The sequence below is a fragment of the Carassius gibelio genome, chromosome B14 (genome assembly GCF_023724105.1).
Source record: "Carassius gibelio isolate Cgi1373 ecotype wild population from Czech Republic chromosome B14, carGib1.2-hapl.c, whole genome shotgun sequence".
NCBI classification, from domain to species: domain Eukaryota; kingdom Metazoa; phylum Chordata; class Actinopteri; order Cypriniformes; family Cyprinidae; genus Carassius; species Carassius gibelio.
The window spans coordinates 18142828-18161149 of NC_068409.1; the positions used below are offsets into that span (position 1 = coordinate 18142828).

Here is an 18322-nt window from a genome sequence, read left to right on the forward strand (position 1 = left end):
CACAAGAAAAGGTGTCCTTAGGAAAATAGACTACGTTCGTCACTTGTTTTGCTCATGAACCCCCGTGATGAAATAAGTGTCGTCAATGGTGGTCTTAAATGAACCACAAGCAACCTGAAAACATGCAGGTCATGCAGTCAAGCTGTCGCATGAGCTTGAGTTATGGGCTTTTTTCTAAAACAGAATTATTCTCAGAAATAGACACGAGTAAACACTACATTTATTGTTCTATTGACTAAATCAAATTTGAATTAGAATTTGACAACAAATAAATAAATAAAATAAAAAAGTCAAATAGAAAGCAGATTTTGATGTTTTCTAATAATAATGAGTGCTTACCCATGGAAAATCCATGGAAACTAGCCCCCACTGAGATGTTCTGGGCTGTGTTTGACAAAAGCATTGTCTCCCACAATCATATCTCTGGAAATGAACCATGCAGTGTCTTGAACAAGAAGATGCCATAAGGAACGTTTGTTAAGACGACAGTATCTAAAAGGACATTAAAATATCTTTAATACTTCTTGAGTGCAATTTTGGATGAAAATGCAATTTTTGATGCAATGCAAACTTTGGAGGAAATACCTAAAAAAAAGCTTTTCCTCATATTTAAATGTTCGCCATTGGCAAATAACACAACAAAGATTGATAATGTCAAAAGATTTTACTAATAGACATACAAATCTCTGTGTAAAAATAACATCATAATCCTGCTATCCTTCTGAATGGTGACATTTCATATTTTGCCTCTCTTCATTTAGGTATTTCTTTCACAAAATTAATAAATGAATATATACATAAAATAACAAAATCAAAAATTTGAGCTGCGGACTTCATGGAATGACCCGATAATGCTGGACAAGAATGATACATTTCCTGATGCACAAAGTTCCTGTCAAAATAAAGCAATAGGTACAAACATGCTTGTGTCTCAGATATATTGTTTTTGACATATTGCACAAGGTTCTGGTGTGCTGCTGCCCTGCCAGCTGGGTACCATCTGTTTGCTATCTCCGCCTGATTATAACCAGCTGTGTGGTGGGAACTTTCTTTCACAGAGTGTCACGCTCTCTGTCAATGCCATATTTCACAATCACATGCAATACTGTCAAGATACCATCTCCTCATGAATCATATCCTTATGAATGCCCTTTCGGAAAACTGAAGGAGACGTGATTGATTTGAAATCTAACTCACAAATCCAACTTGTGAATGGAATACTAAAAATAAAATAGACAGGAATTTCTGGATGCATTTTAAAGGTGAAAAAAAAGGCACTCTATTGGCATTCTTACCTTTATGTCTTACATTTTTCTGTGGAAAAACACAGAAGGAGACATTATGAATGTACCTGTCTTTCTTTTAAGACGTCAGAACTTCAGGAGCTCACAAAAACATCTAGGAAGTATCAGAAAAGTAATCTATAGGACTGTGCATTGTATTTTAAGTCTTCTGAAGCTATATTAACTCAAAGCCATTATTTAAACACATTTATGAAATCCATCCTTGGCAAGGTCATGGAGTTCAAAATAAACTGATATCTGATTCATGAGTGACTCATTCATGCGAGTTGAATCTATTCAATGAACATATTCCACAGAAAGGAAACAGGTTTGAAAGGATATGACAGGATTGTCATTTTTGGCTGATCTATTCCTTGAAGTATTTCCATTCATTTCCTGCATCTGTGTTTAAATTATGTGGCAATTTCCTCCAGTCTTCTTTCTCAGGAGCCCTTTCTCACATAACCACAATGAGTGGCTAATTCTGAGGAATTGCAAGAATTATAGTGCCTCAATAACTTGACATGCCCCAGCAGTTTTACCTCTCTATCTTCTCTTGTAGAAGGAAGAGCCACATGTTAGGGAACCAGGGTTAAGAGGCAAGCTATTGAACATAATGACTGAGCACTTGAAAGGATTTGAATGGCATGAAAGAGGCACAGATCCATCCTTTTGTAAACACAGATTCTCACGAGGACTAGACTTATGGAGAGATTAGCCCCTTCAATAAACAAGTTGATGCATCACGCTGCAAACCCGGTGCAGCTGGGCATTACTGCGCCATTGTCAAGGGTAATCTGGGATGGTTGCCATTTAATCTGAATGCTATTAAAATCTCTCTTTTCACGTGGATTACTAAGAGAGATAATAGAGCTAGCAGGTCATCCTGACCTTCGCATTAACTGCAAATCCCCCAGCATTGCACTGAGTGTCTTCAAGTCTTCACATTTTCAGAAGCCATAAAATCCCATGAAATCGAAATTGGAGTAAGTGGTTTTATTCCATGTCTGTTAGCTTTGGGGTCATCTATAGTGTGCTGCAAAAGTTGACAAAATTCACATTATGCATGTTTAAAACTTATTGCTAGCAAAAGCAAATAGCAAAGTCACATAACTAAAGTTATTTGCAACTTTTAAAAAAAGAGCGAGCCCTTCAATATGTACTTTCCCAATGTCTTGTTACAATAGAGCAAGACGGGAAAAAACAAACTATGTCATTGGGTCCCTAAACGCTAAATAAATAGATTTTTTATTAAAATATTTTAAAGGTAAACAAATGAATGGTAGCCTGCGTATGTAAAATAAATGTATATGTAATAATAAAAACTTCATAATCATCGGGAAAGAGGAGGCAGGAACCGGCCGACAATCAAAATGAAACTTTAAGGCCATAACAGTCAATGCGAGAAACGCAAGCAAGCAACGCGAGTGACGCGAGCGACGCGCTCCCTTTCATAGTCTAAACAGCGGACGCAAGCGTCACGGGCGATGCGTGTATGCAATACACCGCTCACGCAACAGGGGGTAGTAGAGTCGGGTGATATTAGTAGAGTTGGGTCGCGTGATATTCAGATCACAATGGCAACTGAAGAGGAGTGTATTCTGTTGCTGCTTTTACATCGGCGGCAACAAAGGCAACACAGAGATAGATATTTTTTCCTCTTCGCCCGCCATTGTATTCAAACCTTCTTCTTCTGTAAACAAAATATACTTGAATTAATGTACAATACTTGCAATGTCGCCCCCACCAACAACGCATAGCATTGCGTGCATCGGCACTCCCAGACAGCAACATAGTGTTGGCCCAGATCCGGCCCACGTCTGGCCCACATGAAATTCATGTGAAACTGCTTGCTGTCTGGGCTATCAAAAACTGGGATGACACATTAGGCTACGCACCGACGCATAATGGCGGCCGAAGTGTAATGATGCGTAGCCTCGGGGATGCGTATGCGTACAGATGCGTTGACTATGAAACGTCCCTAAATTACAAAATAAACACAAAACAGCACATCAGCCCCTCACGGACGACTGATGCGCACAAATAAAAACCAAAACATAAAATAAAGCCCAGGCCTGGTCCTCTCTCATCCTTCACTGTTGTCGCTCCAGTTTTATATCTTTCCATCTCCTCCGTGGGACTCGAGACCGGTGGGTCGAGCAGGTGTTGCTCATCTCCAATCACTCCACCAGCCCCGCTCCTCGTTCCCACGGCCCTCGGCCCCGCCCCACTCATCACAGTATAAAATGCTCACATTTTACAAAGACTCTAGCCAATTGGCAAATTACAAGCAGGTCGCAAAATTGAATAATTACCATGTTGAGAAAACAATAGCTTTGCTGGTTAGGTAGATTTTGAAGCATGGCTGCTGGTTTCAGCTGGGATAAGCTCATGACCATCTTAAACCACCTCAGGACCAGCATAAACCAGCTCATGACCATTTTAAACCAGCTCATGACCAGTTTAAACCGGCTCATGGCCAGCTTAAACCGGCTCAGGGCCAGCTTAAACCGGCTCATGACCATCTTAAACCGGCTCAGGACCATCTTAAACCGGCTCAGGACCATCTTAAACCGGCTCAGGACCAGCTTAAACCAGCTCAGGACCAGCTTAAACCAGCTCAGGACCAGCTTAAACCAGCTCAGGACCTGCTTAAACCAGCTCAGGACCATCTTAAACCAGCTCATGACCAGTTTATACCAGCACATGACCATTGTAAACCAGCACATGACCATTGTAAACCAGCTCAGGACCAGCTTAAACCAGCTCAGGACCAGCTTAAACCAGCTCAGGACCATCTTAAACCAGCTCATGACCAGTTTATACCAGCACATGACCATTGTAAACCAGCTCAGGACCAGCTTAAACCAGCTCAGGACCAGCTTAAACCAGCTCATGATCAATTTAAACCACTTTAGGACCACCTTTAACCAGCTCATAATCAACTTAAACCATTTTAGGACCAGCTTAAACCATCTTAAACCAGCTCATGACCAGTTTAAACCAGCTCAGGACCAGCTTAAACCAGCAGCTATTCTTCAAAACATATTTAACCAGCAATGTTATGTGGAGGGGTTGGGATGAACTCCCCTCCCAACCAGACAGACAGGAAGTACCAAACACAGGATTTATTAACACAAAGGGGAAAACAAAACCCACGAGGGGGAAAACAACGACTAGGGTAGACACTAAATTACTTTGCAAGACACGATAAACAAAGACTCTGAACACTAACTACAAATAAACACTCACGGTTACACAAAGACTTCTTAAAGGGGGATACAAGGATAAACTCTCTCACGAGGCTGACAAGTAGAAACACATATGTGGAACACTCACAAGTAGGAACGGTCACGGTGTGGAACAATGAACCGACAAAAGACAGAGCACACTAGGGGATCTAAATAGGGGAACTAATCAAGACACAACAGGTGGCACAGATAAGGCAATCACGACAAGACTAGGATAACAAGGGGGGCGGGGCAAGGGAACGAGACAACACAAGCACATGGCCCAAAGACAAGGCCATGTGCTTGTACACAAAACACAGGTCTGTCATGATCCTGCCTCAAGACTAGAGAAAAGTCAGGACATGAAGGCAGAATCATGACAGAACCCCTCCCTTAAGGAGCGGCTTCCAGACGCTCCTCAAGGGAACATCAAACGCGGGACATGACAGACTGGGACAGAGACAAAAACCAACAAGACATGACAAACAACAACAAAAGGCAAACATGAATAAACTGTTAGGGTGGCAAGTCAAAAAAAAAAAAAACAAACAGGGAAGGGGAGGAGGCGGGACAACAGAGTTCATGGGGGACAGGAGTCTTAGAAGGACGGGACGAAGGCTGACGACGGGGGGTTCGGGCCAGTCTGGGTGGTCTAGGGCGGGGAGTGGTCTCCGGACAACTGACAGAGGACATGACAAGAGAAGTCGCTGGACACGGGGAAACATCTACTGGACACGGGGAAACATCAGCTGGACACTCAACAACATCAGCTGGACACGGGGCAACATCAACTGGACACGGGGCAACATCATCGGGGACAGAAACTGGGTCAGGAACTGCGCTAACTGCGGCTGGCTCGGGATCTCTGGGGACAGGGTCTGGGGACAAGACAGGACTGGTGGGGACTTGAAGACGAGACAAATAATTAGACAGAGTCTTGGCAGCGATTACAACAGGCATCTCCTTACGAGATGAGACAGACTGTAGCAATGCTTCGGCTGCAGAGTCGGCTGCGGCTCTCTCCTCTGCCCTCACGACTGCGGACTTGGAAACAGTTCTCCTAGTCGCCGGTTCGGGGTCAAGGGTCACCGCTGCTGGCTCGGGCACGCCAGCGCTCACCGCTGCTGGCTCGGGCACGCCAGCTCTCACCGCTGCAGGAGTAGACAGAGTCGCAGGACCGGAAGACCCCTTCTTCCTCCTCTTCCTCCTTGTCCGCGGTGCAGAGGTCACCGCTGGGTCTGAGACGGGTTGGGGGAGTTCGGTCTCTGGCAGGGCTGACTCCGTCGCTGAGGCCTCTGAAGCAGACTCCCACGAGAACCGTCTCCCTCGCTTCCTGGGGAGACTGATGGGTGTGGAAGGCGCCTCAGGACTCTGGGAGGGATCTGCCTGTTCCCCCAGTGTAGTAACAGCCAGGAGACGACCCTCTGGGATCACTGGCAGCTGGATAGGTGGTGGGGACCTCTGCGGCTCCTCCTGGGAGAACTTCTCCCACAGCTGGGCATAATTGCGAAGGATCCACTCGCCTTCTGACAAATATGGGAGGGCAACCCTCTTCTTGTCGGTGGGGGGCGACATCCAGCATTGCTGGCGGAACTCCAATTGGTGTTGTGGAGTGGAGGACATCCTGTCTGCTGAGTTCCTGTTTGGTCGGTTCATTCTGTTATGTGGAGGGGTTGGGATGAACTCAGATGCAGACAGGAAGTACCAAACACAGGATTTATTAACACAAAAGGGGAAAACAAAACCCACGATGGGGAAAACAACGACTAGGGTAGACACTAAATTACTTTGCAAGACACGATAAACAAGATAAACAAAGACTCTGAACACTAACTACAAATAAACACTCACGGTTACACAAGGACTTCTTAAAGGGGGATACAAGGATAAACTCTCTCACGAGGCTGACAAGTAGAAACACATATGTGGAACACTCACAAGTAGGAACTGTCACGGTGTGGAACAATGAACCGACAAAAGACAGAGCACACTAGGGATCTAAATAGGGGAACTAATCAAGACACAACAGGTGGCACAGATAAGGCAATCACGACAAGACTAGGATAACAAGGGGGCGGGGCAAGGGAACGAGACAACACAAGCACATGGCCCAAAGACAAGGCCATGTGCTTGTACACAAAACACGGGTCTGTCATGAAGGACATGAAGGCAGAATCATGACAAGCAAATGGTGTTTTTTTTTTCATGAACAGAAAATTGTAATGTCCAAACAAGCAAGCAGTACTGTAATAAATTAATCTGTTTGAACTGAACCACAAAATGTCGGTTTTATTTGAGCCAGATGCAAAAGCAGGTAATCAAAGATGTGCTAATGAAAAATCCCCACCACTAAAGCACAGACTAATTGTCGTTTAATATACTACGAGATCTGAAACTTAATGCATTCATATCAATATAATATAAAGTGCAAGACCACTGGGGCAAGTAAGTGTGAGCAAAAACTTACTGAGTGTACCCTTAAGGGAAAAAGGATCAGGATCCAGTAATTCAAAGACAACAGGTCACACAGGTTTTGTGGTCTACACAGCAGGAAAGAAATATCAAAGTTCAACAAAAATATCAGAATTCAATGACTAATTGGAATAGCCCTACAGAACAATATGTCTGTTGTGGGTCAAGAACACAGCTGTAGGAAGAAGTCACCCTCATCTTAATCAAAATGATCAACTTCATCCTCAATGCCTGCGAGAGACATTCAGACTCACAGCATTTGGTGTATAACTCCATCTAGGGGACACAACTCCTAAATACACCTTCTCTTCACACACTCTCTTAACAATAAACATTCTTCACAAGCATCTGCTCTACTGTATGGTTCCAAACAAAACGTTCTTTGCAGTGGAAAAATCTTCTTCGAATTAATCAAATGTTTTTCACACTAAGAAAAAAATGGTTCTATTAAGAATCCCCAAAATGATTTTTCAATGGCATTCGTTTCAAAAACACCATTTTGCTACCTTTATTTATGTATTTTAGATTAAAGCTGTCTGTGTGCCTCAAGGGCTAAAAAGCAATATTCATCTAAGTTGTAGTATATGCAAAAACAAATACATAAAATGGTATAATAAACACAACTCATGACATCATTCTGCTATCATTGGGCTGATTTCAGGCCAGAATTGAGCCTCCATAAAAATAATAGAGAAAATCCATAAATCGAATATATTCTGTCTATCTGTACGTTCTAGTTTTGCACCCTTCTTCTTTTTAAAAAAAGTTATAATTGTTTTATTTTAAAGCCTTTCACTGCATGTCATACTATGGTATGGTTATGCATGTGACAAATACAATTTTTATTTTAAAATGATATAATTATTATATTACTGGATATAGGAACAAATATACAATATTCACATACTATAATTATTGTTCATAACTGGCAATCTGAAATATGACATTGAAATTACAGATTACTTAATGAAAAATAGAGAGAGAGAGAGAGAAAAGCATTTACTCTTTAAGAAAGTAAACCAGCATTATCTCTGAATATAAAACTGATATAAAGTCAAAAAAATACACACATAACACCTTTGACTAACAACTGACAACATGTCCCTGGGTTTGGCTGATCTGGTGCATATGAACATTACTTTACATTTGACAAATAAAAAAAATAAAAGACCTAATTAATAAAAGCTAACAAAAATAAATCACAAAAAACCCAACTGCGTATTTCATTACAAGTTTAATTCGACATTCACTGTAAGTTAATCATCACTCTCTAATTCATATTTAACAAAACATTAGAAAATGCACCGTATAACAATGCTAACATGACACTTCCTGCACAAGCTGAGTTACATCGTCCACTTGGATTTCTACCTTATACAACAGTCTGTGGTGAACAGGGATGAGACAGAACCAGGAGGAATATTCATTAACACTGATTAGCTTTTCCTTGGAAATATCTATAGACTCAGGGTGTTAAATCTAAAAAAAAAACTAAACCAAAAAGGGTACACATGAAACAATACAGTAGTAATGGGTGTAATATATTTGCATTTAATATTTTAGTAAAGGACGGTTATGACGGAATACTACGTCAGTATGAAGTGCTTTGCTCCTGTATCACCTGCAATGCATTTGGATTTCAACTGTACAAGGTAAAACAGGTAGAGAGCCTTTAACTATCATAGTATAATACTATTACTACAATAGCTTTACCGCCTGAGCGCAGCATGTTACAAGTTCACATTTAACTCTTCCATGCAGACATGCAAAAAATTCACTCCGATGAGTTGCAGCTTGTAAACCAGAGCCACGCCGATGAGCTTTGCAAAGCAACATCTACAGTTCAGAACATCAGCCCATCCCACTCGAAGCTCTGCAGGTGAGCTCTCTGAGGTCCGTTAGGAAGCAGTTCATTTGTTGCCATCACCAGTTCACAGGAAGTTTGCTCACCACTTCCTGTGTTAAGAGTCCAGAGAGTCCTCATCTGATTGGGCAAATTTCTCTCCACGCTCACGCTTCACAACAGACATGCAATACGCAGACCAAATTAATTCTCAGGTTAGGATGTACACTTATATAGATTTATACATATTTATATAATTCATATATTTTCAGGAATGTTAATCTGTGTGTTTTTGTCCGACGATACAAAATTACTTTTCATATAAGCAACATCATAAAAGCAGTCTCTTTCTTTAAAAAAACATCCCTTAATAAAAATAAGTTCTATTTGTGTTTTGTTTATTTTTTACAATATATCTTCTTCTCCAGGCTAATATTACAAAGGGCACTTTGTGCAGCCGCACTCCACGGTGGTCTCCATCTCCTCAGAAAAGGAGGATCCGTCGGAGCACTTGAAGCTGAGCTTTCGTCTCCGGCTCTTGGTTGCGGCGCAGCACAGGCCCGAGCGGCAGACGCCTGGACACCGAGCGATTTTACTGGTGGAGGTGCATGTTTTATGACCCATGTGACGCTTGAGCAGCTCACGGACCATCTCTCCTTGGCACGTCAGCTCTGTGTGGAGGAGGAGACGGAGGACAGGTCATCAGATAAAGCATTTATATAAGAGATGAATAAACATAAGGACCTTCAGGTCAGATATTGACTTATGTTGCTTCACTCTTCTGGATTCTGGCAGCATGCAAAAGATTACACGAGACAGCGTTTTTTGTGCATTTTACTGCATTTAGCATTTAAAAATGCATCACTTTTTTGGGTGGAAACAACATTGAATTTTATTCCTCAGGATTTGATTGCATGAAACAGTCCCATTCATTTGTGATACAAAGAAATTGATTTTTAATATCAGATTTACTGAGTTCTGAATTTTTCTAATCAAAGGTACACTATTGTAAAAATGTTGTTTTTCAAGATTGCATTTATTTGATCAAAATGTAGTAAATATGAATAATGTAATAATTTTGTGATAATCTTGTAATATTGTGAAATATTACAATTTAAAATATGTTTCGGTTTTAGTATATGTTAAAATGTCATTTATTCCTGTGATCAAAGCTGAATTAATTATGTTGAAGTGTTATTTTTTTGGGTGAATTTTTTTGAAAATTCTATTTATTTTTTATTTTTATGAATATAACATTTTTTTGTAACAATGTAAAAGTCTGCATTCTTACTAAATAAAAGTACAAATATATATTTTTTAAAATACTGATTTTGAACTGTATTGCATATGCAATGGTTATTTATGTGTTTTTTACTCTATGAAATCTCATGGAGATCTTGACTGGTTTTTATTGTTGTGCTCTATTGAAATGAGATATCATTGCCAGCATCTAAATATTATTAAGATATCATTGTATAATTCTTCCTCACCCAAAAGTTTGGTTACATCTACAGAAGAAAAAAGTTATTTAAAATGCAAAGTAAGTTATACAATTTTAATGAAAGATGATCAAAACAGCAACAAAGTATTTGAATGTGGATCTGCAACGTATTAAATTACAGTTAGCAAATGGATATATATACCTAAATCAATATAATAGAAGAATGGGTAATAGAGCAAGGGGTAAAAGTCCCCACTCCCCCACACACACACACACAGAAAAATGTGCACTGATGAATTGTGCACAATAAGACCAGAAACATGTTTTTAATCTTGTTCTTATGTAAATAAAAAGCTATAATTTTGTGTCATGACTAATGGATGTCTCCTGCAGTGCTGTGTCGCACCTGTTTCACAGGACGGCCCGCTGTATCCAGACTGGCAGTGACAAACCGGCTCTCCGCTCTCCGTCGCCCTGCACTCTCCGTGCACACAGTGCAGGCCCTTGCAGACGGCGGACTCTTCCCGTCTGTCACAGAACTGACCCGAGTATCCCTCTGAACAAGAGCAGCTGTACGAGGAGCCCTTCGGCACACACACACCGTGCACACACCTGCACAGCAAGAGAGAGTCAGGAGATCACTGCCTGATGCCAACGCAACTGAGAGTGGAGAGTGGGCCAGTATCAGTGAATATGGGTAATTTTACCTGCTGCTCTGACAGGGGCTCTGGGAGGTGGTCTCTTCACACAGCGGGCCGCTGTGGCCGGTGGGACACTCGCAGGTCACCCCTGCCTCTCCTCTCTGTCTGCAGGACCCGTGAGCACAGACACCGCAGGAGTGACAGCCCGGCAGGATGCCCTCCACCCCTGCCAGCCCACCGCCGAGGTCCTGGAGCTCCCCGTTGAGCTGTACGTCATGAATACAGCCGTTAAACGACTGGAAGGGACGGTCTGGACCCGGTCGCAGGCCTGCTGTGTCAATCAGAGACGGCACACCTAAAATACCAAAAAACAGGCAAACATTAGCACACACGCTTATGCAGTGTGGGGACATGTAACAATATAACATCATTTAAAGGGATAGTTCACCCAAAAATGAACATTCTGTCATCATTTACTCACCTTCATGTCATTGCAAACCTGTATGAGTCGCTTTTCCCCATTGACTTCCATAGTAGGTCAATGGGAACAGCCAACTGTTTCAAGTTTAGGCAATCTTTAAGTATCTTCTTTCATGTTCAACATAAGAAAGCAACTCGTACAGGTTGGGAACGACATGAGGGTGAGTTAATGATGACAGAATGTTCATTTTTGGGTGAACTATCCCTTTGATTACAAAACAAATCTGTGACAGTTACTGCAAAACAAATGTTGTAATTAAATTACAGTTATGAAGAGGTTAAAATTGACAAAGGGGGTTACATCTGATTTTTTTCACACACACATATAGATATGATTGATTTCTTTCCCAAATTGCATTGACTGCTCTAAAATATGAGACAGCAATGTTTCAGGACACAAAATAGGCTAATGTATGCTTTATTTTTATTTATTGAAAACATTTATTAGAAATTTAGAAAAGCAATCAAGAAGTAATCAAATGTAATTAGTTACATTCCTTTACTAAAGTAATTGAAATAGTTACACTACTTAAATAGGGTAACTATTACATTTTCAAAGTGACCTTCCCAACACTGTGCTCACGTTATAATCATTATGCATTCAAACACTTTGAAAGTATCTCAAAACAAGCCATATTTAATTTTTTGAAACCTTTGAAATGTGGTTTTGATGAACAATGAGGTGTTTTTATGCTTACCTCCTATGTAGAGCTGTGTGTTGTGGTCCACAGCCGGAGGACGGGGGAGTTTGCCCAGGCTTTTCGGTGCCCCTTTATCCACCACCAAACTCAGCGTCTGATTCTGGATCAGGACCTCCACCGTGTGGAAAAGACCATCGTTCACTGACTCCACACTGCAACGAAGCAGAAGAAAATAGCACTTTTTTACATTTCAAAGAAGCAATGTCAGTCAAGAGCACACTTGAGATTAAATATGAGACAAAAAAAGAAAAGATTTGTTTAATGTTGTAAGAAATGAAGTCTCTTGTTATGCTCATTTAGACTCCATTTATCTGATCAAAATACAGTGCATTTAGTAAAATATTGTTCCATTTCCAAATAACTGTTTTCTGTTTGAAGAGATTTTAAAATGTAATTTGTTCCTGTGATCGAAGCTGAATTTCCAGCATCATTAATCCAGTCTACAGTGTCACAAGAAACCTTCAAGAAACATTTCTTAAAATGTTTCTTAAAATAACTGAATGGTAGTGTCAATATCACTCGTGAGCAAACTATCTTTATTTTGTATCATTTCCAATTATGCTTTATTTTGTCAAATTTTGCAGTGTGAAAATGTTATTTAAACTAGTGTATTGTGAATACATAAAATGCTAGCTACAAAGCGACTGTTTTAGCAGATCGTATCACCAGTGGAGTAAATGAACTTTTCAAAGCAACATTTTAAGCCTAAATGAAAAGCCATGAATGTGCAATACAGAATATCTCCCCGTCGTCTGAAAATGCCATGGTTTCCACATTAGACTCCGTCAGGTGTATTTCCAGTGATTTTGGCACTGATGTGGGGAAAGCTTATGTTGTGGGAAAAGGAGAGCTTGTGTTGGCCATGAGTTCACTCTTTCTTTGAGTTAAGACGCTCAAATCACATCCTGCTGAGTTTGGCACGGTGACTGCGTGAACTCCTGAGAGCGATTCTCTTTCACACGCTCATTTTTTAACCATTGAAGAGTGCCGTTTGTTCCCGGGTTCCACTAAACCTCCATGAAACATCTCACAGACGTGCTCTGACCGGCACAGCTGGATTTACGCCTTTTTCCTCCTCGGTTTCTTACGATGTGGTGCATGCAGCGCCCTGTTTGGCCCAGATTCTGCTGACTTCTAGCACTGTATTTTGTATAAATGTGAGAAATAGGGTTATTAACTTATCAGTAGCCCCTGAACTATGAGAAAGCAGTCTGCTCAGGCTACAGAAAGCCCAGTTTTGTATTGTAGTAGTTATTACTGGATGGAGCACAAGCAGTTACAGACAGCTAGAGACAGTGGTTTGGCAAAGAAGCCCAGAGACCAACAGAGAGAGGAGAAGGGGGTGCGAGAAATGATATTGTGGTTAGTATAGTATATCTTAATCCCCACCTCAACTTAAAACAAGGTTTTCTTCTTTTTCTGTCATTGTCAAAAAAAATAAAAAATAAAAGTTAATTTACAAAAAACAGATTTACTTTAAAAAAAAAACTTTTTTTTCATTGTGCATTCCAATTAATCTCAATCAAACTGTTGGGTTATTTTGATTAGGTAAAAATAACTAAAAAGTACTAACTCAATAAAATCATAAAAAAAAAAAAAAGATCCTGATTATTGAATTAAAAAGATCTGTTTTTGCAAAAAACTCTTCACACACAAACTCTCTCTCTCACACACACACACACACATACATATATATATATATATATATAATTGTTTTTTTTTTCACATGTACTAAACAAAACAAAACAAACAAACAAACAAAACCAGCCGAGCATTCTCAGCACAAATACATTAAGCAAACAAACAGACTAGCATTATAGCATTAAAATTAGCATTTTTGCGGCCAGGCAACTAGTATTTGCACTGGCGCGCAATGCTACTTTCCATTGCTGAAATGCTGATGCCATAGGTGCGGATAGAGATCAGTGTCCCCAGATATAGAGGGGTATGGTTCACGGAGGTCTTGGCTGAACAAAGACCCAACACAGGCGCACGTGTGGTTTGCATTACAGGCCCATAATTCAATTCCTGTTTCAAAATAGGCTTTTGCAACAAACACTACAGTCCGCTGGCTGAGACCCCCCAAACATCTCAAGCCCGTCCATTTGATGCATCTATGGTGGTACCGATGAATGGCTTTATTACAATATAAGGAAATTTTTATCCACTGTCTCTGGTTTTGACAGCCACCTTTCATTAAGAGAGCCTACACACCAGCTGAGAAGGAAATGGGAAAAGTATTTTTGGGAAAAAAAAAAAAAGATGGTGAGAGTGGAAATGTAATAGAAAACAGAGGAAGATTCTATTATGAGAATGAAAACATTCTTAATCAGAACATAAATCTCACCATGGGGGACAGGAGTCATCATTTGCAGTTGACAAAATGTATGCAGTGAAGCTCTAGCACCACTAGGGGGCACCAGAGATTAAGATGTAGTTTAGCGCTTGCAACTATCGGCCTTTTGTTCATATTCTGACAGACAGAAAATATCCTGAGGCTGTAATATTTTTAGAAGGGTTGTGGGGGGGGGGGGGGTCTTTGATGTGTGGCTAGCCTACATATTAGCTTCAAGCAGCTCATTACGAAGCTCAAGAAAAACAAACAGAAACCCATGGAAGATTTCAGCAACCTCATGTCACCCTTCTCGCACGAGGGGTAGTCAATTTCCTGTTAGCTGAAAATAAAATACTCTGTTTTCCCTCGAGCGAAACCGCGGTATAAATGACACATACATACTATTACCGGCTCCTTCAACTTGGAGAGTTATCTAGATCAGAAAAACTGTAGACATATTTACATCTTCCAGATTCAGTTACGCCGCACAACCATTGAGCTACTGTAAGAGTAATGCAGCTGTGAAGTCAATTATGCCCTTCTCGAACGTGAATTGCTAAACGTGGTTATGTAGCGTTTGATATATCACGGGGTGTAACCAAGTAGCGTTAGCTTTACTCTACAGATGGATTGAAGCTAACAGGTAACATCAAAACACTTGTAACTAGCAAGGAATAAGGTCTCATCCTTTGAGAATATGTAGCTTTCCTGAAGCACAAACATTAGAGCAACGCTAGCAATGTTAAGGTCTTGGTTTGATTCTTGAGAAAAACACTGATAAGCTGTGTACATTAATCCAGTACAACACTCTACAATGCGAGTAAATCACTGGCATATGCGACTAAATCTTCACTCTGGGTAACTTAATGATGTCTAACATTTAAGCTTTAATTACATTAAAGGTAAATGTGAGCACAATTAAACTTTGTGTGTGGACCGTTACCATAAGCATCCCTCAGCTTCAACTGTGCTTTCTGCTGTTGTTGCATTAGCGCTGTCGCACTTAGCCAAGCCGGACTTAGCACACCACAACCATTTATTCTTCTCAAACCCAACGAACTTACTTCATGTCCCGTCACGGTTCAGGCTGAATTACCACTGCTCCCCCCCCATTCAAACATTCTGCTCGCAGAGGAACTCAAATCTCGGGCGAAATGAAAACAGGCCGTAAAAACATAGCCTGACCCCTCCTTGTTCCCCCTAGCGCTGCTCAGTGTTAAACCCGGTTGACATGCCAAACATTAGCTGCATTTGGAGAGCTGTGGTTAGGCGTGGCGCAGGATGGCGAGCACACGCTGAGAAGCTGGGGGCAGGGAATGCTAACATTCTCATTCAATTTCCTGCAATGTTTCCACAAACCGCCGCTTCTGCTGAGGAACTGCCCATGCCGCTGCCTAAACTAATACTCAGATTAGCATGACATTTAGTAAAGGGCAGCGCATTAACACGCTGCATGGGCCCGAGCATTCATCTCATGCTAATGAGGCATTACTGCTAGTTAACAGCCTCCGTCGCTCTCCTCCCCAGTGCATTTATCAGTCTCTCCATCCCTCCCCTCACCCACACCTTCCATCAAGGCAGGATCACATTGCAGAGATAAGTATCCTTCACTCTTCGTCGGCTCTCAGTCGTTCTTCATCTCTCTGGAGTCCGAGCTGTCTTCTTTCCCACCGCCCTTTCCCTCAAACCAACTCTTGTTTTTTCTGCTGGGGATCTCTTGCTGAAGTTCAGCAGGGATGAGGTGTAAGAAAAGCTGAGCAAGACCTGTAGATGGTGTGGGAATCTTGCTCTGATCTTCGCCCCACAGAGTCTTTATGACCCAATTCCACATTTGAAGTCAAGCACCCGCAGAGAGCCACTGAACCAGACTCGGCTCAGGAATGCTCCAACCACAGCCTCAAAACTCTAGGTTCCATGGTGGGAAAACCAAAGCAAGGGAGCTGCCCAAACGCTGCACCCACGTCCAAGCGTTGCGGCGTAGGACGGGTTACAAACTGAGCAGCTGGCTCTGTTAGGTCTGGTTACACATTGTTAACGCTAACTATGACATGGAGAACTCCGGAGCACGTTCGCCAGACCCGGGTGTGCCAATGCCAAATATTATAAATTGAAATGGAAGAACGTGTTCTCTCCTTGCACTTCCTCTCCTCACACGTGAACAACACAATAGGGTGAAGATATGCCAAAGCCACACAGCACAACGTCGCTTGGGGAAAAACAAGATAATTAGAGGGTGAGCATGGATCTGTGATTAACTGTGAGGGCCATGATACATCTTGGACTTAGCAGGGACCTGGCAACAAAACTTCCTTCATTTAGTCACACCACTGCATATTAATTTAAACAGGATGTTGAATGCTATTTCGTGCATTCTGACTTATTTACACTGTTCAAGTGTTGGATTCTCACGCTAAACATGACTCAAAAATTTATGACTTGTGCCAAAGTCACTCCTTCAGGGTTTGTAAAAGGTTTGTAAAGTTTTGTAAAGTATGACCCTGTATGACATCATAAAAGGTGTAATTCCTTATATGGGCACTTCTCCTGGAAAAGTGTGCAAACAGCAATCAGAGCGAGAGCAAGAGCACGCCCATCAACGTGCTTCATATGTTAATTCATTAGCCGTTGTTTAATTCAATAAATGTTTTGTCTTCGTTTTATTTGTGTCGATTTCAAAGCTTGCAGGCGATTGCTACTCAAAAGCTTTGCATGCTCATGACTCTATAGCTCCGCCCACAGCACACCCTCGGTAGCCCGACAACTGTACAGCTGTATCCGTCTTTTATTCAGCCCTGAAAACACAACTCTTAAGCAGGGTTTAGCTAAATTAATGATGCCATTGGAGATTTTGTTCATTCTCCTTTCAGGGAGAAGCTGTTCTTGTATCTCTGTTAACTACATAGAATGTAGCTGCCTGGTGTATTCCATGAAGGCTGCAACTTGAAACAATAGTCTGTTCCTTTTATCTCTTTCCAAAAAAAAAATGCTCTAAATGCATGCTTGCATTTACTACTAGAGACACTGGAATTAAGTGCATGTATTCTCAGTTCACAAAGTCAAGGAATCTGATTGAAACGTTATTTTTCATGCTGTGTCTCCCTCATAGAGCAATCGATTCAGCCCTTGCTGCAGGCAGAAGTGAAGAGTGGCCCTCTGCAGCAGCAACAGAAGGCACTGGATCAATACAAAGTCATCAAGAAGGCAGACACGGCCTGAGCACCCAGCTCACCGCTGTTCACATCTACTGCCTGCTAAAACAGCTGCCAGTCACAAATGTTCACGCTCTACTTCTACAGACGCAGATGAAAAAGATGCCAGAGACTCTGAGAGATGGCACATACCCATTCTTTATAGACAAAGACACCGATTTCTATCTCGAAATGCTTTGAAACTGTGCGGTGTCATTGGGTTTGTGTGCAGACTGGATTTGAAAGCTTGAATCTGGGCTCTTGAAACCCATTACACAGCCTTGCTCGCTTAATGACATCCGCAGTGACCCACCAGGCCCGGAGTCAGGCACAATCTACGCCAGACTCAACAAGTCTGTTGTCTGCTGAAAGGGCAGGAGGTGAGGGCTAAGAGCTCTGTGTTTATGAGGGCTCCAGTGAGCATAGAAACCATCCGCTGCAGCACAGAAGCATTCACATGGGAACCCGGTGAGAGCTTGCTTCAAGCATGTCGTGTAAACCCAGGCCTCCTGTATGGTTTTATGATGTGCCACGAGCTTACAGGGATTCAAACTCCCTGAGAACGGTGAGCAAACTTACCCGCAAATGCAGCTTTTTCACCCTGAACTGTTCTGGATGTGAGCAGGGGGCCGTCATTTTTATGGAAGATGAATGACTGTGTATGTTTGATGTTTTGAAATAATTTAGAGTGGTATATGTCTGTTTAGA

At 41.6% G+C, this 18322-nt stretch overlaps 1 protein-coding gene across 1 annotated transcript in view; it reads right to left on the minus strand.

Moving 5' to 3' along the window:
- Nucleotides 1–8200: 8200 nt before the first annotated feature.
- LOC127971647 (slit homolog 3 protein-like) overlaps nucleotides 8201–18322 on the minus strand; it is a 162191-nt gene continuing 152069 nt past the window's right edge. Inside the window, exons 33-36 of the mRNA XM_052574822.1 lie at nucleotides 12089–12243; nucleotides 10977–11265; nucleotides 10676–10881; nucleotides 8201–9499 (exon numbers count right to left, since the gene is read on the minus strand). Coding sequence (XP_052430782.1) covers nucleotides 9264–9499; nucleotides 10676–10881; nucleotides 10977–11265; nucleotides 12089–12243 — 886 coding nt within the window. The 3' untranslated portion in view covers nucleotides 8201–9263. The remainder of the gene's footprint in view (nucleotides 9500–10675; nucleotides 10882–10976; nucleotides 11266–12088; nucleotides 12244–18322) is intronic.